At 37.9% G+C, this 24,698-nt stretch overlaps 2 protein-coding genes across 4 annotated transcripts in view; one reads left to right on the top strand and one right to left on the bottom strand.

The window, feature by feature from the left end:
- Positions 1-491: 491 nt before the first annotated feature.
- Positions 492-7,112, bottom strand: LOC111650962 (uncharacterized). 3 transcript variants are annotated; one of them, XM_087172518.1, is made up of 12 exons: positions 6,954-7,112; positions 6,400-6,548; positions 6,130-6,286; positions 5,135-5,521; positions 4,153-4,434; positions 4,040-4,063; positions 3,679-3,780; positions 3,530-3,560; positions 3,146-3,195; positions 2,913-2,944; positions 2,615-2,681; positions 1,497-1,627 (listed from the first exon to the last, which is right to left on the bottom strand). In XM_087172518.1, the coding sequence occupies exons 1-11, from the start codon at positions 7,021-7,023 to the stop codon at positions 2,625-2,627; spliced, it is 1,341 nt and encodes a 446-aa protein (XP_087028644.1). In that variant the 5' UTR covers positions 7,024-7,112; the 3' UTR covers positions 1,497-1,627; positions 2,615-2,624. The 3 variants fall into 3 exon arrangements, with proteins under 3 accessions (XP_023256687.1, XP_087028644.1, XP_087028645.1); XM_023400919.2 differs by lacking the exon at positions 2,615-2,681 and having other exon boundaries at positions 492-1,627; XM_087172519.1 differs by lacking the exons at positions 1,497-1,627; positions 2,615-2,681; positions 2,913-2,944 and having other exon boundaries at positions 3,177-3,239.
- Positions 7,113-18,507: 11,395 nt separating this feature from the next.
- The window catches only part of rab11fip4b (RAB11 family interacting protein 4 (class II) b), a 48,012-nt gene continuing 41,821 nt past the window's right edge, over positions 18,508-24,698 (top strand). The window contains exon 1 of the mRNA XM_087172517.1: positions 18,508-18,627. The gene's annotated coding sequence lies outside the window, so the exon portion shown is untranslated. The remainder of the gene's footprint in view (positions 18,628-24,698) is intronic.

Below are 24,698 nucleotides of genomic sequence, written 5' to 3'. Positions count from 1 at the left end.
TCTTTTCGATGTAGGGTTTGAGTTTATCCAATGTAGGATTTTATGTCTGTTACTCAATTTTCTTTGTCATCTATTTTACCTTATCAAGCCTCATCCGTCACAGACAGCCCAAGAAGCTTGCTTCTCATTATGACTCTGTGACTCAAGTGTGTTTCATCAGAAGGGTTCAGGAATTGTCGAAAGTACACACAGTGCCTGTCTTCATCATGGTTTGCATTGCTTTGATTTTGACCATCTGACCCCCTGAGACGTGTATAAAAAGACACATTACAACCTCCATCATGTAACTTATTTTTGTAACATTTATGCAATGCATGCTGGGAGGTACATGCAAATAAGCTGCCAAAGCTTTTAAAGGACTTAAACTGATGAGTTAATTGAATGATCCTTTAGCCATTCAGTCAACTGAACTCATGATTTTAAGCTCTGACAGTGATAGCTAATTTAACAACTTCAACTTGAAGCTGGCAAACGTATCTAATTACACTCAGTTTGTTAAAAAAAGTTTATTTAATATAAAATACAATGATTTTACACTGCAAAGGATAATGTAAACGCAGAGTGAAAAAAGGGTTTCCTACAAACAAAACAAAAGAACTTTCTCACTTTGAAATGAATCACGTCACACACCATCACAAATCGCAGTCTCAGATTGAGATTATAAATTATATCACTTTCCTTGAAACAAGAGAATTTGATTTGTTTGGTACAAATCAATTTTTTACTTCAAATTTTGATAATAAAGTTTTTCAGGCCAGCAACAACAACATGTAATTGTTATTTAGTAATTAGTTTGCATGTGTGTATTTATGTGTGTATGTAAGTTGGTATGTATGTTTATATCACTATTCTGCTGTTTTACATATATTTGACTTTGTATGTTTTTTGTCTGTTTGTTTTTTTGTTCATTTTTTCCTCTGGTTTTGAAACAGTAAGTGCTATATAAATTTAAAAAAAACTTTAATAACTTCAAGAAAAAAAAAACAATGATCAAGCCACGTGTAAATGTACATACTTTACATAATGTTGATGGCGCTGGAATGACCTGCAAACGTACAAATAGCATTGTGAAATAATTTGAAATATTAGTTAAGCCATAACTGTTAGACGGGTTGATTATTTGACTTCACATGACAAAGTTAATTCAGCAGCTAACATAAAATTCCATGACATGTGGGCAAACTCCATCTGCCGATGAAGATCCTCTGGTGTAGCTGGAAGCCCCAGAGCAGCTGCTAAATGGACCTCGAGGAGAGATGTTTTTGTCACCTGCTTTTTCCAAGGTCAAGAATAATTATTCATAATAATAATCCTAGTAAAATCTGTATCTAAATGATCTTGTTCAGTTACATGAAAGATCAGACATCAAACATCACATCCCGTCGAACTGTTCAATTTTACTGCTGCGCATGGAATAGGAACTTAGGAAACAGCTTCTTCCTGTCCAGCTGTGCAACTCCAACTGATGCTACCCGGATAAGCTGTGATTTAGTATAAACACTCACACGAAGTAGGGGGAGAGAGAGAGAGAGAGACAACAAAAGAACAAACATTTCTAATGGAACGTGGAGAAAGAGTTCGATAATGGAGATCTGGAGGCTGTCTCGGTGTCCCCATTGGCCCAGTCCTGCACATAAGTAAACACAAACACAAACACACACAGATAAGCTATTAAAGACCTCAGCTTGTCATTTCCTGTGGCATAGTCCATATCCTACCACTGCTTTCACTGTTAAATATGTTTTCCTGTCACACCGTTCCTAAATACAGCACATCAGTCTCAAGCATGATCGTTTTGTAAATGATAATCTTTTAATATTAGTAATAAATAACAGTAAAGAATCTACTAACTATTATTTAAATGAAGCTGTAGGAAAAGTTGAATAAGGAGGAATCTTTTGTCGTGCATTCTCCCCTAATTTCTCTAAGGGTGATTTCCTGCTGTAGCTGTCTGCTTTCACTTCTGCTCTCCCACACTGTCAGAGTTCCTACATGCACTATTTCAGACATCACCATGTCTGATCTTTCTGTCCATGCTCCACCAGCCTTCATCAGTCCTTGGAAGTTGTTCTTTTTGACATATGTGTAATTCTGTCATCTGCCTTTCAGATCTATCACAAACATCTTTCTGTGTTGCTCACCTCAATAGATATTTTTATATGCAGTAAAATGAGGCACGATTATACTTTAAAGAATAGAGGTAATTCTTGATGAAATTAATGTTCTTTAAGTAGAAAATATGAGACGATCACTCTCACTGCTAAGCACGACACATCTGATATCAATTATTCATTTTCTGTTGTGGCTGGTTGATGACGGCCGGTTAGTTTTTGTGTAAGCCGGTGATGACGCCGTCCTGCCCTCCTGAGGTGGAAGCTCAGTAAGAATGCACAGAGAGAAAGAGCGAGCCTGCAGAGAGCCTCTAGTCTAATGAGAGCCCATCATCAGGCTAATTAATGAAAGTGATTACAACTAATGAGAGGCGGACCCAAACACTGCACACTACTACTAATGAGGAATATGTGTGGGCTTGAACTGATCGTGTGTTTGGTGATTGGCAGTGTGTGTGTATATGTGTATGAGTGTGTATATATGTGTATGAGTGTGTGCTTACAGCAAAGGGATCAGGGAAGTTCACAACTGTGTCTGACGGTGAACTTACAGCAGAAACATAGAGGCAGCTGAAATACCAGAAATACCAAAAGAAAGAGGCAGACTAATGTCAGAGAGATGAAGACTGAATCAAGTCTCCTATGAAGTTTGCTTAAGACGTAAATCTCAAAATACTGGTATGTAAAGTTAAATATGAGGCACAAAAGTAAAAGGAAGCTATTGCAAGCTTACTCATAACCGATAAATCATCCAAGTATTTTTAGTAGCCATTGGCAATCAGGGTTTTGATTCATATTTACCTGAGTGAAGCTTGAACACCCATGTGAAAGTTCTGTAAAAACAACAAGTAGGTGCAATAACAATCAGTCATTTGTATATCTGTTTCTCTTTACTTGGAATTTTGCACAACTATTAAAATATCCTGGAGGAAATAAGAGGAATCTGTTTTTTTTTTTTGTTTTGTTTTTTTTTTAAGAATTAAAGTAGCTACAAATCCAGAGGAGGAGGTGTACTTCTGAAGAGAAGAACTCACCACCATTAGGGTCCATAGCATTGCCTTGAGCCCACAATGGTGTATCCAGTCTGAGACAGTTCAACACAGCAGACGATCATATACCTATGCTGCACTGCAGTAATGCATTTCATGTACCAAGTTATAAGAAAATCAGCTTGATAACAATGTAAAGGCAAGCTTATACTGTTAAATGCTGGGTATTCGTATGATTAATAAAGATATATCAATCATCTCTGCAAGACATTATAGATTTTAAAACTATAACATATTTAATTCTCAGCGATTATAAATGAAGGCCTGTAAAACATTCTTACAGTCTAATAAATCAAACTTAAGAGAAAAAATTATTCTGTATTGATAAATATATTTATCATCTGATTGTCGAAATTGCTTTTACAATACCTTTTGTTCTTTTTCTCAGCTGCTGCGTTTTCTGTTTGAAGGAGAGTGAAAAAAGAAGTGAGTGGGGAAATAATATGTTTCACAAAGGAAGGCTTTCGTAGTGGTGTAGATGTATTAGTGCGAAAAGCAGAGATTCATGTGTGAAATACCTTTCCTGAGCGCCAACAGAACCACGAGTAACACTAAACAGAGGAATAATAACACAGCAGCGAAAGAGCCCAGTACAAGAGGCCAGTCCACACCTGACAAATCTGCAGACATCACATAGGCATTATTGTCAGGTACAAAAAGGATTGTAAGATATAAAACTTTTTTTTGTTTTGTTCAGGACCACTGTAGTAGTTCAGTAGTTGTACTTAAAGTGTTCAGTAATGAATTCCCTTGCACCTCAGACAGTCGTGATATATTTTAATAAAGTCTGCTTAATCTTTTGGCTTTTACTTCCTGAAACTTAAAATCCCCATGAAAGAAAACCCCTAATGAAATAATGACATGATATATTAGGCCTACCTAATGATGAGGGAAGGGAAATTCCTGAAAGACGAGAAAAGAAGCAATCAGCCACATTTTTGCAAAAACTTCTGACCACACCAAACACATACTGTATGAGCCTAGATCTGTACCTCCGGTTACAGCCAGAGGGTGGCTGAGCTCAGAATCGCTCCATTTCTTTCCCAGAAGAACCCTGTACCGGCATTCGTATGAAACCACAAGAGTTTCCTGGACAGGCACTGGGAAAGTGGCCTGATGGTGGATCACTTTGGCATGGTGAGTGGCAATGGGATCTTCATTATCTGCCAGGTAGAGGTAGAACACAGCACCAGGGTATGCAGGAGACCCTGTGCAGAGCAAATGCCAAACGTCTGTCTGCTGTTGGAGAACAAGAGTGGGCAGTGGGAGCAAATCTGGCAACAGATAAAACCAGAGGAAACGTGAAAAGTACAGCCATGAAAAAAAAAAAATGTTCCTAGGTAACATAAATAAGTTGCTTCAACTAGAGCTGAAACAATTGTTCAATGAATCATTAAGTTAATGGGCAGAAAAAGAATCTGCAATAATCATAATAATCGATTAATCATTTAAGTCATTTTTAAAGTAATGATACAAGAATATTCGCCAGTTAAAGCTTCTCAAATCATTCAACTTGGCCTTAGTGAAACTGATGGAGGGCGGTTTTCAGTATTGTTTGACATTTTCTAGACAAAATGATTTATTGATTAATGAAGAAAATAATCAAAATATAATCTTTATTTGATGCCCGAGTACATTTTCCAAATTTTTGGTAAACACTGTAATAATTTCCATCAAATTCTGATGACAAAAGCCAACAATCACCTTTTTTTGCAAATTGTCCATGCATACAGTGATTAATCCAGTTGCTGGATTGTTTTTGCTTGTTTTTTTTTACAGTCATTATAATAGCAGTAAAAACACTGCCTTACACACTATAGCGAGACAATGTCATTTTTTTAATCAATAAAGTAATAGAAGAATAAAATAATAGAATAAATCTTTACTAAAACATTTAGTCAGTGAATTAACAGAAGAAAGTTCAACCGGGATGCTGTTGGAAGTGAATTGAAAAGTTATCTGGGACATCCTCACCTGTGACTGTGACTTGAACCACGTTGCTAACAGTTGAATTAACCAGTCGCCTTTTTTTGGTGATCTGGTAGATGCAGGTATACTCTCCCTCCTCTTCTCCCCTCACTGGCCCCACAGTAAAGACTCCTGGCTGAAGTTCAGGGCTTGATACCTGACTGGCCTGAGGCTGGGGTATAATAGATGTGGTCCCTGTGAGCTCAGCAGTCTTCAGCAAAAGGAAGGTGTCTGGTTTGTTGTTGTAGTCAGACTGGGACTGAGTCTGAGATGAAAGATCAGGGACTGAGCAGCTGAAGGTCAGCATGTCCCCACGTTTTACCACACCAGTAGACGGCTCCATGGACAAGACTGGAGAAGGGAAAGAGGGTATGGGGCGAGTTGGGGCAGTTTCTGGGGAAGTACAAATAAGGAGAGGAGAAGGAGACAGTTATCTACATATTCTTTCTCATTATTTTTTACAGATCATCCATTGGCACATAAATCATGTAAAACCTAAAATGATGCTGTGAACCTTGGTTTGTCGCTGTCGGTAGCCAGACTTCCCTCTGTAACCGTCAACAGTGCAAGCCAGTGCACATTGCGTTTGATGTTTTTTGGGTGTGTGTGTGTGTGTGTGTGTGTGGTTTCTATATGAAATGCAGGATGTAACTACAGCTACACACCCACAGAACAGAAGACAATAAAAGATCACAGAGAGCACCTGCATGCAGCAGTGTACTTTAAGAGTTAGAGAGGAGCGGATGTGAGTGTTTATTATTCTATACCACGTGTAGAATTAACCCCTGGCACAGATTGAACAGATCAACTCAAACTTAAATTCCTTTGTTCCTTGTTTAAATGTAAAGCTACAGCCTTGACCTCATCATCTATCTGCTTTGTCCCCTATATGGACCAGTGTCTTGCTTCTTTCCATTTACTAAAATGATGATTTGGGTGATATGAGAAGACCACAGACCAAGATAGTCAAGATACACATCTCTGACAAAAAACATACAAACCTCTTTGCTGCTCCAGTCTCAAATAGGGACTGAATGCACTGTAGCGGCCTCCCTGGTCCTTGTACAGACAGCAGAACAGTTCACCTGAGTCCATTTCAGGTACCCTGAAGGTGAATTTAACCTCCTCAATACCAGACTGCAGCTCCTGGGAGTCCACCTACATGAATGAAAAAAAGTACAGGAAAAAAATAAAATCATAGGAACCAAGTGGTAGCCCAAAACACTCAAAAAACCAAACACACATTCTTAAAAAAGGAAAAGAAAAATTACGTTCTCTCTGATCTTGTACAACATGAAGAGAACCCCATGATGACCCTCTGGGACCTTGCAGATCAGGGTCACTGAGTCCTTTGACCTTAAGGAGATGTTCAGGGTAGGTGCCGGAAGAGTGGGAGAGGAAGTGGAAGCAGAAAGTCTTCCTGGACACGAGAGAGAAAGGTGTGACATACTGCAGGAATCAGTTGAGTTTCACAAATTTCTCACGAGATGAGCAACAGCGCAGCAGATGTGTCAAAACGCTACTGCAGCTGCTACATGTGGTGATGCTCACTTTGTACCAAACTGATGATTGCAGCTGCTGAGGAATTAAAATTGGGGCAGGAAATTAGAAATAGAGCCTGTAAATCAGATATTAAGTAAATTTAACATAAACAGACAGAATTGAACTATTGTTTGCTTCTTCTACATGCCAAAAGAAATCGATTAAAAAAATCAGCAAATTCATAGTTCTCCTGAAATGTATTCTTTTTTTTTTGTTTTGTTTTTGGACAAAACAAAGGAAATAATGATGACAAGATTGTATTTAGAATAATGTTTATACTTACCCCAAAGTTGTAGAGGAGTAAATATCAGAGTATATATCCAAAGTGATCGTCCACCACTGACAACCTGCATCTTTGACACAAGAATCAGACTGGCTGAAGTATGAAAGCACTTACAAGCACAGGCTGCTCCTCTCTCTCTCACTCTCCCTCTCTCTCTCTCTCCTCTCTCTCACTCTCTTCCTCTCCCTCTCTCTCTCTGTTTTCTTAATACATACGACATCCGCTTAAAGAAAACGATGGGGGAAGTCAAACCTGTAAACACATTTCCTTTTTTGGAACTGCTCGGATGTGAACGGTATGATGAATATAAATAGGAGGCCTAAGTGTCACTAACCCACATATGAAAATGTTACAGCATCAGCACATTAATGGAGACTTAACCAGTATTCCACACCATGTCATCTGCTGCCGTTAAGACGTTATAGTTGTGCTTGACAATAAACAGTTTTTTTTTAGGGTCAAATATGTCTGTTGTCATCTTTATTGAATTAAAGTTATGTTGTAATTCAACATCAGAATGATGTTACCCATCACATTAGTACATTCATTTCTTGAAATTAATATATGATGTTCAATTCTAGGATTCGTCTTTCTATGATACAATAAAAATGGAGGAAGTGTTAGTTTGTTTTCAACTGTTTGAGTCAAGAATGCTATTATGACGAAGTGCTTGTAGCATAGATTCTATAAGATTATCATACATATTGTATTAGAAATACTGTCATAGTGCTAATATTGTAATTTTATTGATTGTTGCTTGTGCAAATAAAGACTAAATACTTAATGCAGAATACCACATGTTCAACAAACTTATAAATACAGTTCTATTGGGAATTTTATAAAAATCCTGATCTCATTTTGTATTCACAGAGATGGCCTGAATCTCCCCTAAACACAATACATGGATATTTTTTGGTACATTTTATGCATTTCAAAGAAAAGTTTGATCGAGTCTGGGCAAAAGCCTCATTTTCATTATGCAAAAAATAAGTGGGCATTAAAGTGTGGGAAAAGTTTGTAGCAGACACATCTGGAGATGATGGCAAAAAAGAGAGATTTGATAACAGTGACCAAGAATTAGGTCACTGTAAGATAGAACAAGATGTTTATAAACTGTATCAACAACTCCAAACTCCAAGCTTAAATCTCCGTGAAGCAGAGGAAGTTTAGTTTTTCTAACCGAGGGACTGACACTCTAGCCCAAGGGACAATTAAAGGGCATGTTATACATTTAATTTTAAATTAATCTCAAAATTGTAAATCCTTCTTTCCATATTACTCTGGAAAGACTCATGTTTCATTATCATTCATCTAATGGAAGACTAAGTCGGGGTAAGTCATAAAAAACCTTCCGAGGTGCAGGTTCTTGATCGTACCCTGACACTTTTTCTTTAAGAGCCACTGTTTATAAAAATAAAAAAAAAAAGAGCTCAGAGGAAACTCAACAACAACTCAACTGCAACAACATTTTAAAACCATTTAAAACCATTAAAAACACATCACCTGCATTTCAGCCTTTAAGGAACGGGGGGTTAGCAGGACGACATTAAAAATATGATAGTGTTTTTCTGAGAAAGAGGAAGCGTTATCCTGGTCTAAAAATCCAACCTCTGAGTCATTTTCCTTAGCAAAATGCAAAATTCCCCCATTTTAACCATGAAGTTTCCACGAGGCTGTAAATGAAGAGATGAGTTTCTCTCCCTCCTGTACTTTTCATGTGATCCAGAAACTGCGGGTTTCTATTCCTCCAGCTAATTAACAACATTCACCTTCCATTCTGGGTGTAAAACTGTCTCTGATAAGATGCTAAAATTAAAGTGTCATGGGGCCAGGTTGAGAAATACTGCCATGTATGCACAAATGGCTAAAACGTGCAGCCAGAGGAGGAAGAATTCAAAAACACTCTAAGGTTAGTTCTGTAAAATGCATGCATGTCCTCTTTCATTTTCCAGAAAAAAAGTTCACTGGTTTTTACACATAAATCCCCGTCACATGCAGCTGTTGTTTTTCTCTCTTGACATCAAAACAACTTCAACTGAAACAACTAAAGAGGTAGTATAGGATATTTGTTAGGACAGGATTAATTGTGTCAAACTGTTGTTAAGAGCAGGTCTGGAGGAGGAGCTTATCACAGGCTATAAAGAGGATTGAGTTCAGGTGCGAGCTGTTGTGCAGCAGAAACCTGGGCTCTCTCCTTGCAACAAATGTTTGCCTGAGTACAAATGTGAGTTCCTTTGTTCTTAAGGCCTTGCAGTATTTTGCCTGAGATGATATGTTAAAGATAGCATGTTCTAGTTGTTATAAATTGTGTGACACTTGATAATCTTACATATTTTCCTTGATGATTTATATTTTCTGTTTAGATTTTTATTTTTAAAGTAATCGATTGTTGTCCACCTTCATTGCCTAGACTCGCTACCACTTGTATTAACCTGAAAGAATGCAATAGACTACAATTGGATTGTATTGGAGTTCTCCTGGTGTCTCATTGTGCCTGACTGCACACCCAGTGTTCAACATATTACCTGGAAGTCAGCTTAATGTCAAGCATCTTTTACACAAACCATTTTCATAATCCAAAGAGTGAGATTTAGTACGAAATGCATAAGTATTGCCCCAGTAAGAAGCATATCGTCACCAACACTGTATAGCGCAGTCAAAAATAAATCGGTGTGGGTAAGGAGGCACTGTCACACTTGTCTTCTGACTGTTACAGAGTGGGTTCACCAGGTGGTAATTCATTGGTGGTTTTACTGCACTGTATCCACTAAAGCCCAAACTGGGACAAAGCAGTAAGGCTGAAGGACACCAAGAGCGGAAAAGAAAAAAACAATTTATTTACATTTAAAGTTGGAATTAAAGTAAAATAATTCACGAAATACAAAAATAGGAAAACTACATAAAATTTGCTCCTTAGACTTGAATTGAGGTCAACTAAACACACAGCAATCCACTGTGTAGCTAATGCATTCAAAGCTGTAGGGAGGTGTGCTCATCTGCACAAAAGGTCTTAATGACTGCAGGCAATGAACAAGCTTAAACAACTTGGAAAGAGGCAGGAGCACATTTGACAGTTATGCACCGCAAACTTTATTCTATGAGATGGTTGTTTTTTTGTTTTTTTGGCACAAGTGTTTTCTTCAGAGCTTAAAAACTAAAACAAATCACATCCTATATAAAGCTTCCAGGGATGTGCAAGAAAGGCTATTTAAAAATGACAATTACAATGAATAAAATCTTAGGACTCTATACACACATGTAGAAAACACAGTTCATATGTCCTTCAACCAACCATATTGTGCATATTGTTTTTCTGTAGGAGCTTTACCCCAGCTCTGAAGAAGTCACACTTATATATCGACACCCTCTTAAAATAATGGCCTAAGTCATTTTTTCAGGTTTTTCAGGAAACACAAAAAACTCAACAAAAGAGTCACACTTTTGACATAGGCCATTATACAACCGGGGGTAGAATTGCATGTTCCCCTCAACTGAGGATTCAGGCGATTTTACCAGAGGTGGCCAGCATCATGAGGGGGTGATTTAGGCAAAAAAAACATTTTTGTCAAAACATGACTTAGGCCATTATTTTAGGAAGGTGACGATATGGAAACATCAGTGCATGGAATAAAATCTGTGCTGCATAACATTCACTTACCCAAGCCTCTTTTTATGCATGCTCACTTCCAAAAAACAAATAGCAATGTAGTAAAATATGTTTAGCTCTAATTCCTGACTTGTCCACCCTAAACTCACTGTAGCAATTTTCTAGCAGCGTTGGTTGCTATGGCAGCACTGCAAACACTTCACAGAAGATGGAAAAAGTGATGACAAACTGAGTAGGAGGTGAAGGAAAAGTTGATGTAATGCAGAGCACTGCTCTGTGTTTTTACTCCAGCCTTTCGTTTGTCCTCAGCATCACTTCTCCTCTCGCGCGCAGCAGCATCCACGAGCTCTTGTGTCACGCGCACACTCCGAGCGGTTTCCATAAAATACGGTGCTACCGTGGGTCACGTCGGGGTAAAAGAGCCTGATATAAAAAAAATAGTGAGTCAATAAAGGGATGGATGAAGACTTTATACCTGAGTCGGAATATTTGCTGACATTTGTGAGGAGAATGAAAGAGGTGTTTGACGTTTGTGATGAGGACTCAGACGGTTTTATTCGCCCTGAACACTTGGTGCAGCTGGGGTCTCAGTTTGGGCAAAGAAAGCAGGTGAGAATACATGAAGTTGGACCTTTCCAAAAAATGTATATTTTGCTGTTCATGACTCGCTCGTCTGACTTTTACTAGAACTAGAACTATACCTTCTCCCTTCGTGGATTAAGGTGCTATTGGCAACCGAGTAACACTGGAAAACAGACATTACCAGACACCCTCATTATTTTCAGACTCGTCCTAATAGGCTCCTATACTGTATCTTGCCTCGTGAAAAGATAATTACAAGCTTTCACGTTGTTATGCGATTTGAAAAAAACGTATGCGAAGTTCCACTTTTTATTTTTTGACACACGAGAGGCTAATTGGGTAGAGCTCAGCTGGTCCATACTGTTGCAGTGGAGGTTCCTAATTAAAGTTTTCCAGCCAAAGCAGAAAATAGTTTTTGCTCCTTTAGCAATGTAACCAGCAGTGGGAACACTGGAAGTATGTAAGACAATCCAGCAAAACAGTCTTACCTGTCTGACCAGGAATTTAGATGTGGAAGAAGATAGGTAAGTTTTACTGGAGCAGTGCAGGAAAGTGATGTTCACTGGCAACTGTCTCGTGGAAATATTCACTTTTAACATTTTTCCAAACATTTTAATTAAAAATGCTGAAAATCAGAGAATTTGCATTACTTAACTGATGTGGTAAGTCGGTTACAAATCATTATCTATTCGATTTGATTGACAGAATCCTATAATACACTATAGCACTAGCAATAAGAAAATTAGTATTCAGCATATTGAAATGTAAATTGTGCCAACTGGCCACCTGCACCCACAATCCAACCTTGAAGGATTTGGTTTTGTTGTGTTTACCTGAAATCTGCTATAATTTTATACGGTCTCTCAGAAAACAGACACCCACCTGTTGTTGCTAGAGCTCCAGAGAGAGGTCCAAGAGAGATGTAAAACTACACTGAGATTGTTTTTTTTGTTTACAAATATATCCTCTAATGGATATCAAATAAAACATTGTAAAAGTGTAAAATATGGGACATTTAAGGTAATGTATGTCTTCATTATATGGTTTTTCCACCAGAGAACACTGACAATTTCATGACACAGCTCCAGCCTCTTGTTTCCATACACAGGACAAGCATTTAGAAAAGGTTTAGTGGACAGATGGTGCACTTTTTAATTATATAATGACATCCATAGGTGGGTCTATCACCAAAGTGGTCACACAAACTTTATGTCTTTGTCAAATCCTTGCTTGGAGGTTGTGGTCAAGAAAGGAAAGATTTCTTTTTCAGCAACTGTTGTTGAGGAGCCCGTGAGCAACTTTGTAAATCTCTGGTACAGTTGTGGTAGTATTTGGATGCTGTCATTATTAGTAACCAAACGAGTATGATACTTAAGAACACAAAAGGAGGCCTACAATCTGTTAGTGCTGGGTAATGAGTTTAAAAAATCTTTGTCATATTTCACTTGACTTTTTCTGAAAGGCCTTTATTAAGATGCTGTTTTTATTTGATTGGGGATATTTTGCATTTGAATTTCAGTTTCATCATGAAAGACATGCCCACAAAACAAAGAAGAAAAACTATTTGATTCAAAGAGTTTAGTGTGTGATGAATAAGGAATGTTATTGGTTGCATTTTAGATGTTTTTTTTCCTTCATTACATGTCCTACTGGATGTCCCTCAGACCTCTGGGTCTCGCTGCATGTCAGGGTAGTTGTCATTGATTGGCTCCCCAGTGTTGCGTTGCTCATCAGCGGGAACATTGTGGAGGCACTGATTAGCTCCTGGGGGAAGCTTTTCATTGGCCTGGGAGATCGGTTCATTGGATGAAGTGGATGTAATTTATAACTCAAGGACCTACATGTAGATCCTGTACAGAACAATACATTTTACACTCTACAGTTCAGTGAATTACCAGGTATAGTTTCTTATTTATTTGTAATCAGTATAAAATAAGGTAACTTTGTATTGTATAATGCACACACAAAAAATCATCTGTTTTATGATGAACACATGACCCACATAAGATTGTGTATAGAAAATCAAACACTACATCTATTTTGTTCAGTTTTTATTTTCAAATTAAGCTCAACTGCATATGTTGCCCTTTCATGTCATTGTCCTGTATGAGCAAATCCCACAGGCTGCTTAGTGACAACCTGACCTACTAATGTATACACTGGGTGACACTCTCCCAACTGTAGTCACATGCAAACCTGCACACACTCCCATAATCCTTCAGTTTTCTCCTCTGACCTCTTTTCTTTCCCCTTCACTTTGTCCTTGAAACCTACAAGGATAAATCAGAGGCAATTATCTAGGCTATCAACGGTTTTGAACAGGACTAGCTGAATTACACAAATCTTTTAAAATTGGGTTTGATCCAAATAGATTACCTTGATTTAAGTCGTCCAGTGACCTCATTTCAAAACACTTTAAAATGCTTCAAGAGTACTACTATACATGTTTCTCAGTTACCAGGGCAATGGTTGCTAAGGTATGAGATGACAGAGTGTGTACAATAAAAATTATTCCTGATAAAGGTTTTCTGTAGTAACACATTATTTCTCTTTCATCTTATCCTGGTTGTTTTTCTAGTTCTACATCTACCTCTCGAAGTTGAAGCATCAGGATCTGACCAAAGTAGCTTTTTTTAACCTGGGAAAACAGAAGTTGTTTTCATTTCAGCCTCAAACTTTAGCTAAAATATAGTTACCAGCTGCGACAGGTAGTGATGGGAATCGAGAAACGGATCCAGTTTAAAACCGGTTTCAAATTGTCTGGACCATCGGAATCGTATGCCCTCGAGCTTATCAATTCCTTTTATTGAGGCCTGCAAGTTTTTCGGAGCCGGGCAGGCATATACGCCGCCGACGCAAATGTTGCGTAGACTTCCGCAAATTACGCAAGGTCCCCGAATCCCCCTCGTATTACAGTGGGTGCCAATGTTTACAGCTTTGAGGAGAGGATTAGGCGGAACTATCCTTCTGGTAACGAAAAGAGAAAAAAGCATCTTGAGTGAATTGCAGGAACAGCAATCAGGTAAAGTCAGCAAATAACTGTAACGTTAAGGTGCTAGCTTGTTGTGCATCCCTCTCTAGTCCGTCTTTCCCGCTAAACAAGACTTAGAGTGAAGTTAGAGTGAAACAACCATATATTAGGTCTGATATACGCCAACAGGAAACGGTATTTAAAAACAGCAGGTGCGAACGATAACCTCGTCGCGCATGAACACGCGTTCACATGCGCGTGAAGCAAATAAAAGTTTTCAAAATGTAATGAGCCCCCAGAAGATTATCTGTCCATTCTGGACGTCTGTGCAGCAACATCAGACCAGAATATAAATTTTGCACATTTGATATTGCTTAATGTTATAAGCAGATTGCCATGAATTTCCTGGGCACAAATGAATGTAGTCATTAAAATCAACCATATTGATTTTGATAGCATTGTGTCATATAATAAACATTGCATCAACTTTGTCTTATTTTGAATATGAAGAAGATAAACTATTGTCATTTAGATATTTATTGTTGGGATTATAACATTTTGGTATCTCGTGATCCTTTGTGTGTCATACCATCACTACAACATAAATTATTTTCCTCTGTGATCATGGAATACATACTTAGCTATGTTTTTTGAAAGACATTACAGTGTTTGATGCACGACTAATGAAAAGAGAGGATAGATGCAGCATGATCACCAGCATTTCTGTAGATGAAAGCCTTTGGGCAATATTGAAAGTGTGGAGTCATGTATTGATAACTGGTTTGTACTTATCAGCCAACTCTCTGTCTGGGAAACCAAATGGTGCAAGATGTGGGAGCTGCAGATCTGCATTAAGATAAACACACAAAACACATCCACGTGTTAATACATGTTCAAATGGCTCACGGTTGGTTTGAATAGACTTGATAGGTTATTTTTCAGCCGTCTACTGACATCAGTTAGATACTGGGGTTTTAGTACTTATTGTAGTCAGTTTTTCACAGCACAGAAAGAGTTGCCATGGGAAGAGAAGCACAGGTGTAACTAATAACACTTAACGACAGCTCCATGTTGTTAATCACACCTGTGCTTTTCCTGTTGTGGCATATGTGCTTATATTCAAAACCTCCTTTTTTTCCAGCTTGCACAGAAAACAATTCTTTTTGTATCACTTGTGCTGTATAATACTGATTATTTTGGACCACATGCAGTTTTGGCATAATGGATACTAAAAGATTAATTTGCATGACATCAGACAACAGACATAGGGAGCAGAATAATCTTCATGTTTTCTCCATACTTTTCCACAGGTGAAGAGATTGGCCAAATGTCTGGACCCCGACTCTCATGGGAGGATCAACTTCAAAGACTTCTGCCGCGGTGTGCTCGCCATGAAAGGTTAGAATGAGCTCAAATATAGCACCTGATGGTCTACACGTTTTTTGTGTTTAAATATGTGTGCATATTTATTTAACATACTAGTATTAATACTTGTATATTATACTGGAAACAAATCATGAAAAAGGAATCTAGTCACAGTATAGAGAATTAATGGCTTAATTTCTATTTATGCTAAACTATGCCTTAAAACAATCAAAATGTGCTTTTGCTGCGGTACTAAGCAGTGTCAGTGCATTTTCAGCACTGGAATCATTCTATAGTGTCTGAATACAAGCTCCTGAGCAGGCACTTATAGTGAAAAGTGGTTTTCTGTGGAGTCACATCTGTCTTTGATTTGCTATGTGGCCAAAATTGCTTCAGTGCACATGTGATTGATGGCTGTATCCATGTTGGGATGGTATTTAATCTGAACCAAACTTCCACACTCTTTTTTTTTTATAGTTTTCTTTGTATTCTACACAGTCTGAGTGTCTCTGCATAACCAGTTCAGCGAATGCACTATAGTTGACCAAGGCCAAACAGGTCAAAGGAAAGGACAGAGCCTGAGTATTATATATATAAGTTAGAGTGGAACAAACTGGGTTTATGTGCCATTAATAAGATATTTATTTAATGCTGTGCAGATAGAAACATCTCCAAATAAATGATGATGTTGCTCTGTAATTGCTGGATGTGTTAATAAGCAACTGTTTGAAAAAAGCATATCAGCTGAAAAGGTGATGATATGTCTGTTGTGTTCACAACTTGTTCTCTCTGCTCTCAAATGGCCAAAGAAATCAGTTCTAGCTGGCCTTTCATTTTACACGTCAGTTTAATGTATCTTAACTTCATATCAACTATGTAATCCCTCCCCTTATTACAACTTTTCAACAGTTTTCCTGTGTTTCTCTCAACAGATCTGGCTTATCTTTAATAATAGAGTGGCTTTATAAATTACAAAAGTTACTGCAAGTTTGTGTTTTTGGCCTGATATTTACCCAATGTTTTTCAAGTGTTTGGACATATCAGAAGCTAATCCTCTAATTCTCTAAATAGCACAGTAGAGTCTGGTTGTTGGGACTTTTGAAAGGTTTGCAGGTGTTAAGGTGTTAAAAATTGAACCGAATTTTACCACTAGCCTCTGCCAGTATAGGATTCTTTTAACATGCGGCAAGATCTTCCTTTTTTATTGTACATTTTCCATTTGTATTGAGGTGAATAACATAAAATACATACATAAATTGAAAGCCCACTACTTTACAACACTACAGTAGCGAGAACACCAGTACATTATCCATAACGAATACAGAATACACAAATATGTATTCACAATATATGATGTATTCAGCATCTTATACAGGAAACTATTGCAGAAGCAGACTGAGATGAGTCATGGATGTTTTTCTCTTTTCAGGTTGTGTTGGGATCCTTAAGAAGAAAAGTGGGCCGCAGTTCATCACAGGGCCATATGACACAGCTAAGAGTTGCTATCAGGTAACTTTTTAAAGTGGGTAGTCTGTGTTCATGTGTCTTGTATTATAATTTTGCTGGCTCACTGAAATTCCTCACCCTCAACTATTATTTTTCACTTCTAAATTAAGATGATAATCAGGAATTGTCACGTCTCTGCTGATGCTGGATAAATCTAGATCAATATCAGCTCTCCGGTACATGAGGTGAGCTGCAGATTAACTGCAGAACAGACAGAAACTACAGAATGTTCTTGGTAGCTTCCCTGCTCTGCCCTCTGTGTTAGTTTTACAATCCCATTGTGCACATGAAAGCAGTTGTTGGAGTCCCAGTGTATGTTCTGTGGTTTACACCACAGTTTAGAAGTTATAATATCTGAAATAAATGGCACGAATTGCAATTCCTATGTTAATGACAAAAATGAGAAACCATACAATATTTTTCAGAATTAATGTGCAAATAAATAGAAGAAAATGTGCTAAAAGTTCAGCCTCGATATCCTTAAATATAAGGCCAGTTACCAGTCTTATGGGCAGGTTGATTAATTTGACAAAATGTTATGACAATAACAGCAACAACAATGCCGCAGTAAAGTGAAAATATGTAGCATGTACTACACTATTTTGTCCACTTGGTGGTGGTATTTAGCTGTAGATGTTCACTCTGGCAGCAGAAACATAGAAGACACATTATAGGATATCACTAGAAACACCTCACCCCACCCTGAGTTATAGGATTACATTTCTCTAAATTGTAGGATTTGTGCTTCTAGATGTTTAACAATTGGTTAAATTATCAAATAGATGAACTTCAATGTTAATTTTATTGCCTACTGTGAATATTTCACAAGAATTACATTGATTCTACAATTTATAGTTCAGTTTTTCAGATTTTTTTTTTTTTTTTTGTAGATGTGGTAATTTGGTTTTATTGTCTCAGTCTTGTCCTATGTCTTTTGCTTGACTCGCTCTCTATCTGACATCAGGGGACATTGAGGTAATTGATCTGTTACATCATTGAGAGGAAAGGTCCCTAGATGTTACATGTGACACATATTTCATAAATTCCTGGCGATGTCTCTTGGGAAATTTGATACTTCAATGTGACTCCCTCAAGCATTAATAAGATGGGTACCTTGCATAGAAAAAAAGTCATATGAACGTCAGCTCATCTTCATAATTTAGAAATAACAGTTGCAGAGTATTCTGTACAATAGTTTGCATCAGTATTTTTTGCGTACCAAATGTTTGATGAGTATAAGGATCTCTTTTCTCTTCAACATTTTCTGTTTTTTTATTTTATTTCAAGTCCAGCTTTAGATTGTTTTTCTGTCAACTTGATGCTACAGGTGAAGGGAAGTTAAGAGTCTCTTCTCTGACATCGTTACAGTATAACATTTCATTGTACCAATGGAGAAGTGCTCTTAAAATATTCACACTGTGTGAAATGCAATACGGTCACTGCCTACTGAGTCTTTCAGCCAATACAGAGCACTTCTCTCTTTTCTGAAAAAGCTGTTTCATTAGTGCACTTCCGTCTGTAACAGGGGTTATAAATGATTGTATGGTAGCAGCCATACCTCATCTCATATTTCAAGTAGAAGTGTGTGTGCTTTTATCCAAGATTACTTTTGACTGCATATCATCTTGTCCATGCGGTGACAGGTAGGTGTGATTTGTAGTGTCAGGTATTGGTTTGGTGGTTTATTTGAATAATAATAATACATTGTGTTTTGACCTTGGAAATGTCTCTTAAATGACTGGGAATGAAAACAACTCCAAGATAAAAAATATGCATGTTTCTGTACCTTTGCAATGTGGAGAAAGACTAATGATAAATAATGCAATGTGTTTTTGCTGCAGGTGTTTTCAGCTGTTAATGATGATACTTCAAATGATAAACTACTGAAAATACTTTTTGAATTTTAGTTAAAGCTTTGACTTTTATTGGACTTTACATTGTCTTTTCTTCGAACACAAACAGGAAGCAGACCTGGCTGGCCCAGGGTGATATGATGCAATATGCAATGTCACAAATCTATTTCTTATCTATTATAACTTAATGGCAATGTAGATTTTATGTTTTTATATATATTTTTGCCTTAATGTAGTAAAGTAATTTGATTTATTGATGATGGAACAGCCAAAAAGAGACACACCTGTCTGATTTATTTATCCATAACCAGTTTTATAATGTTCTGTTTTATTTACCTTATAACAATATACAGTATATTTATCACAATGTGAAATTACAGATACTGTGATAGCTCACAGTAACTGATGGTGATGAAGATGATCAAAATGATGCTGTCGTTTCTGATTTAGAATGAAGCTCCTGACAGTGAGGATAATGATATGACATCTTTTCAAAAGGCTAAAGATAAAACATTACATAGCTATGTGAATCTTTTATATGCAGCACATAGACACTTTTGATACTCTTACCCTTGTGCTGTTTGAAGTGATGATAACTCTGCTTACAGCTGTTTGGTATGAGAATAACTTGGCCAGTCAGTATACTTAATTGATTGGTTTTATGGTCAGGAGCTCTGCCGCTACTCCTGAAATATTTTCTTCTATGTAAAGGATATCTTCTTTTCACCATGTTTCTATGTTATATTGAATTTTTCCCTAGGGTAAAAATACTCTTAACCTGAACTTTTGCATGAGAAAGCAGTCACTGCATTTAGACTGATTTGAAGCTGCAGGCAGTCGATGCTACGGTGTCGGTTTCCAGTACAGAAATACAGAGTGTAATCTGCAGGTACTTCCTCTGTTCCCTCTGTCGGCCTTGGTCTATGCAGAGCTTATCTCATTTTCCTTCAGGATGGTGTTTTCCTCTTGTGGTGGATAGAGATAAAGTGAAACTAATAACTGCTATTTAACCTTCTCACTGATAACAACCACTTTATTAACATCTTTTGAGTCTACTGGAGGTCTTTTGTAAACATCTCATTATCTCATTTTTGCATTAGACAGGCTTCTCTCTCGTTTTGATATGTTGCATATTTTTCTAAATCATATTTATGATCCATAGACGCCCAGGTATTTGAGGGCCGGTGTGTCCAATTGTGGGAAAGGAGTAAAGTTGTGTTGCCATAGCAAGGAGAGGGAGGAATCCCAGAGCTCCCCAGGGTAGCTCTAAAGAGGTGTGTGTGTGTGTGTGTGTGTGTGTGTGTGTGTGTGTGTGTGTGTGTGTGTGTGTGTGTGTGTGAGACAGACAGAGAGAGAGAGTGTGTGTGTGTGAGAGAGAGTGTGAGTTGGGGGAAAAAAAGAGGGAGGATAGGTGAGAAGTGTCTCATTATTTCAAGAGATGGTGTTGTTGAGGATTTATTAGCATGCTCTCTCCTGCTGTTTGAGTTCACACACTTGAATATGTACACACACACACACACACACACACACACACACCAACACTATACTAGTGAATGCAGGGAAAAGAATCAGCATGGCCAAAGCAGGTGCTGAAATGAATTTTGGCACGTAGAAAAAGACGGATTAAACTGGTGCACTAAGCACCTTTGAGGATGCATACATAGAGTGAGTGTGTGTGTGTGTGTGTGTGGAATGGCTTGGCCTAGATGCTCAGCTCTAGAGTTAAAAAGACAGCGGAAACAATAGGAGAAAGGTAGAAGGCTGTAAATGATATATTCTATGGACTGAAAAGACAGAAAATTAATCTGCAACTTTAAGATACTATTACTGACATTAGTGAAGCATCTCTGATTATAGTTACAGCAGCTGTCAGTGGATATATTGTTCCTCCCAACAGTGTGCACAGACAAATGACAGTGAATAACTTTCCCATGTTAAATGTAACATGAGCTGTTTTTGGCCACTTAGGGGCAGTGCAACAAGCTGTAAACACATAACTGATATGTTAACATCTTATGTATTTGGATTGGTGAACATGTTTGCAAACAGATGCCACATCCAACGGATGTTGAGCAACATTAGCTTTCAGTTAAAGTAATGACTCTGGCTACCTGCTGAATGTGAGTCCAATAGTCAGTCTCCTTTTAGCTCTGCTTTTGATCTCCACCAACTCCTGAGGGAAATATCTGGCTCATTAGCTTCTAAATGCTCCACTATGTTCACCAGCTAATCTCTAACTTTTCTCTGCTTGTAAACTACCTGCCCAGCACACAACAATATGTTTATCAGACCTTTATTGGCTGAAAACAGCTGCCCGCTGTTCTAGGGAACAATACTATGAACAGCAGAGGGGAACTGCAGTTAGTTGATGTTTATCTGTGGATTGGTCACCACATAATACATATAGTCATTTGGGCCATTTATTAATTTAAAAATACTGATGAATGCAGATTCAAGTAACCCAGTCTGTTTAATGCTATGATGAACCACTTGCCAGAGAATACTATTTAAAAGTAATTACTGATTTGATCTGCAGTGATGGTGCAAGATTATTATCCTGCTCTTTTGATGAAATAACTAACTTCTTTAATGTATTCAGGTCAATTAAACTTAATTAATTTCTTTAGAGATAGTTAACAAGTTACTGGAACTCCCAAAGAATACAAGGTGTCATCCCAAATTGGGAAATTAAAACTATGACGCTGGCATGAAATTACATGATTAGCATAATTTCCGATTATAGGTTTATATCTTTTTGCTTTATCTGATCTATGCACAACACATTGATACAACAGTTTTGAACAATAGCTGTCCCTTTCACCAACCCAACCCTAACCCCTCATATCCACTGAATGGTAATTGCAAGCCCAAGTACAAATGCATGTTGCTACACCCACGCACACATCATTTTAACCAGCAGGGAACCTCATAGAACCTGATCCTGAAAATATGTGAAAACTGTGTGGTGGCCCAGATATGCTCAGCCACTGCAGAAAAATAATCAATAATTTACACCTCATTTGTCCACACATGGAGAGATGTTAAGTTTTTCTCCTCAGGGTTTCCAGCAGGTCAGAGGAATAATCTGAGCTCTCTGCCTCTAATCTGCTTCTCTGTCAAAGCTTGTCTGCTCTTTCCCTGTGTGTTTTCTTCATCTCCTGCTCATTTCGTTTGATCTCTGTGCTTTCAGTGAGCATACATCCTCCCTGGGTTATCATCAGACAGACATTTGTTTGTGTGTGTGTGGGTTACAGCTGCAAAAGTGAAGGTTTGCAGGTCAGACATAAGCACAAAAACTTACTGTGACTTCATTTTTCCCCTTCATCTTTCATTATCTTTTATTTTGTCCTCTATTTTTATCCCCAATCCTGTGCTTCATATATGCTCTTGTTTAAGCATGCATCCTGCTTTTATGTATTATCCATGACTCCCCAGTGCACTGCTGCACCCCTTTTGTTTTGTATGTAGGCCTCAATCCACTCATTTCCTTCTCCTTTCTCCCCTTGCTTGTCTACATCTTGCTCTCCCTTTTTATTTGATTTCTCTATCATTTCCGTCTCCCACCATCTTTTTTTTCTCCTCTCCTCCTTCCATCCACATTAGCACTTCAGATGAACTGTGAGGAGGAGATTGCTATGCCAGCCTCTGCAGTCATTTCATGGTCTGATTAAAGAACTGAGACATGGAGAAAGTGAGGCAGAGAGGCAAGAATTGAAACAAACATAAGGAGAGTGTAATAACACCAAAAGTGGAAGCAAAGAGAAACAAAAAGTGGATGAAAAAGGGAACCAGAGCGAAACAGAGAGAGGGTATGTCTGCTCTTTACCATTGTTTGTGCACAATAGGGGAAATCAGCTAGCCGAGCCACACTGCAGACATGTAGCAGAGGCAACATCCCAGTCACTGTCTGCCACATGAGCACTTCCGCATGATAACTATCAACAAGCCTTCCTCAGAGCTGTGCGTTAGTGAGGTGGCTCTTTTTACAGCACAAGTTTGTTTAAAGGTCAACATCACCTTGTTTATATTGTATTCATGTTTTTGTTCATGCAGCATGCATTAGGTAGTCGTGTCCGTCGCAAGCAGCAGTGCAGTCATACAAATGGCTTATGGTTCATGAGCTTACTGAATAACTAAGAGTCCTATCTGCATCCTTTTAGTACTACATGTTGATACATTGTCTGCAGTTTTTTTCATGACCTACGTTTGTCTTTACCTGACAAGGAGCTCTTGAGGACATGCAGATCACAAGTCTCAAAAGTAAAGGCAAAAGTAATACATTGTTATAGTACCTCAGAACCGCTTAGGATGGAGGTCGTGGTTGGTGGTTGGGCGTGCAAAGTGTGAGCTTGACATGAGCGATCGCTTTTCACATCCTGTTTCCTACCAACAGTCAGTGTTGTTTTATTTTAACCATAACCACAGCCATTCCCTAACCAAGAAGTTTTATGTCTAAACTTAGTCAGTCCTTAACCACAGCAATGTCATTTGTGTCATAGAAGTCATTAGTTATTTTTGTAACTGTCATATGCATTTTTGAAAGAGCACTGACAAACACCGTTGTTGGCCCTTGGAAAACTATGAGAAACAACATATTTCACTAGGTTTGGATGACTGGTTGCTTTTGTTTTGCATTAGTATCTTTGACTATATGTGGGGTCCACTCTGTCCTAGCAAATAATAATATATAAATACTAGGCCTGGAGTTTTCAGTGCGGAGGGCTTCCAGGCCAAACTGGTGCAGATGTAGAACTAGCTGGAGTGACTACATCTCTTAGCAGGCCTGGGTACGCTTGGGTATCCTCCATGAGTAGCTTGTGGAAGTTGCTTAGGTGTTTGAGTTGCACCCTTGTTTCCATTGTTGCCCTAAGCAACTATAAAATGGACGGATGGATGGATTTAATATCAAGCGATGAATTACAAACAAATTAAAAAGTTTCCTCAGCAGCATGTTAAAACACCAGCATTGATCTGGTTGCATCAGTTGTTTCATTTAAATAGTTGATATGTTATCTGAAAGTAGAACTGAAAGAAGAATTGCACTATAATGACATCCACATGTCAAATCTTTATATATAGAGGCTGACATGTTTCAGTTCTGTGATTTTATACGCTGCATTTGAGTGCCTTCAGTTTGTCCAGACGTGATGTTTGGACAATCTGAAAGCAACATTGTGGCACATTAAAAGTCACATAGCTGACTGATAGCCCCGCTGACAGCCATGGAAACCTTATGATATGATATGCCACATTGTGAACCATCTCGTATGATGTGACATGATGGCAAATTATGACAAGCTGTCTTTTAGATTTCCCATTTTTCCTGTGATCAGAGGACAGTGTTGGCAATGTGTGTCTTTTCCGTGATGTCTGCTAATGACCTAGACCTTTCTCAGCTGCTGTAGTTAATCTTATTTTGAAATTTCATTTTAGACAGTTGCCATCATGTCACACAGAAGTATGGAGAGTAAACTCGGTGTTACATCATTTGTGGACTTTCCTACAGCAATGATATGCAAATGTAAAATATGCAATGTGCGGCTTGAGAATATTTCTGAAGATTTAGGGAAATGTTTGCACTTACTGAATTACAAATCTTTGGGTTTTGAAATATTCAATATATGAGTTTATTTTTATAGCTCTTTTCATACAAACACAATGTAACACAAAAATAAAAAGAATCCCCACCCCCAATCCACAACTATGTTATCTGTAGTCAACTCAATAAAAACGATAACTGAGGAAATGCTATCATAATATCATAAATCTCATACATTTGCAATCAGGAAACACCTGAGGCAGGCTAAAAATGTAAAAATTCAGAATAGCAAAATAAGACAATAGTAGAAATAGAATAAAAG

The sequence above is a fragment of the Seriola lalandi genome, unplaced genomic scaffold (genome assembly GCF_002814215.2).
Source record: "Seriola lalandi dorsalis isolate HSWRI2012SDOR001 ecotype SW California unplaced genomic scaffold, Sedor1 jcf7180002053069, whole genome shotgun sequence".
In the NCBI taxonomy this organism is placed as follows: Eukaryota; Metazoa; Chordata; class Actinopteri; order Carangiformes; family Carangidae; genus Seriola; species Seriola lalandi.
Note: the sequence above shows the minus strand (reverse complement) of the source record. Positions and strands in the feature narration are given on the sequence as shown.

Excerpts from the sequence above, each read along its gene's own strand:
- LOC111650962 (XM_023400919.2), bottom strand. The coding sequence starts at position 7,023 with ATGCAGGTTGTCAGTGGTGGACGATCACTTTGGATATATACTCTGATA. Across the intron at positions 6,287-6,399 it reads TGTACAAGATCAGAGAGAAC|GTGGACTCCCAGGAGCTGCA; the intron begins GTAATTTTTCTT and ends TCATTCATGTAG. Across the intron at positions 4,064-4,152 it reads CCCTCTGGCTGTAACCGGAG|GAATTTCCCTTCCCTCATCA; the intron begins GTACAGATCTAG and ends CTCGTCTTTCAG.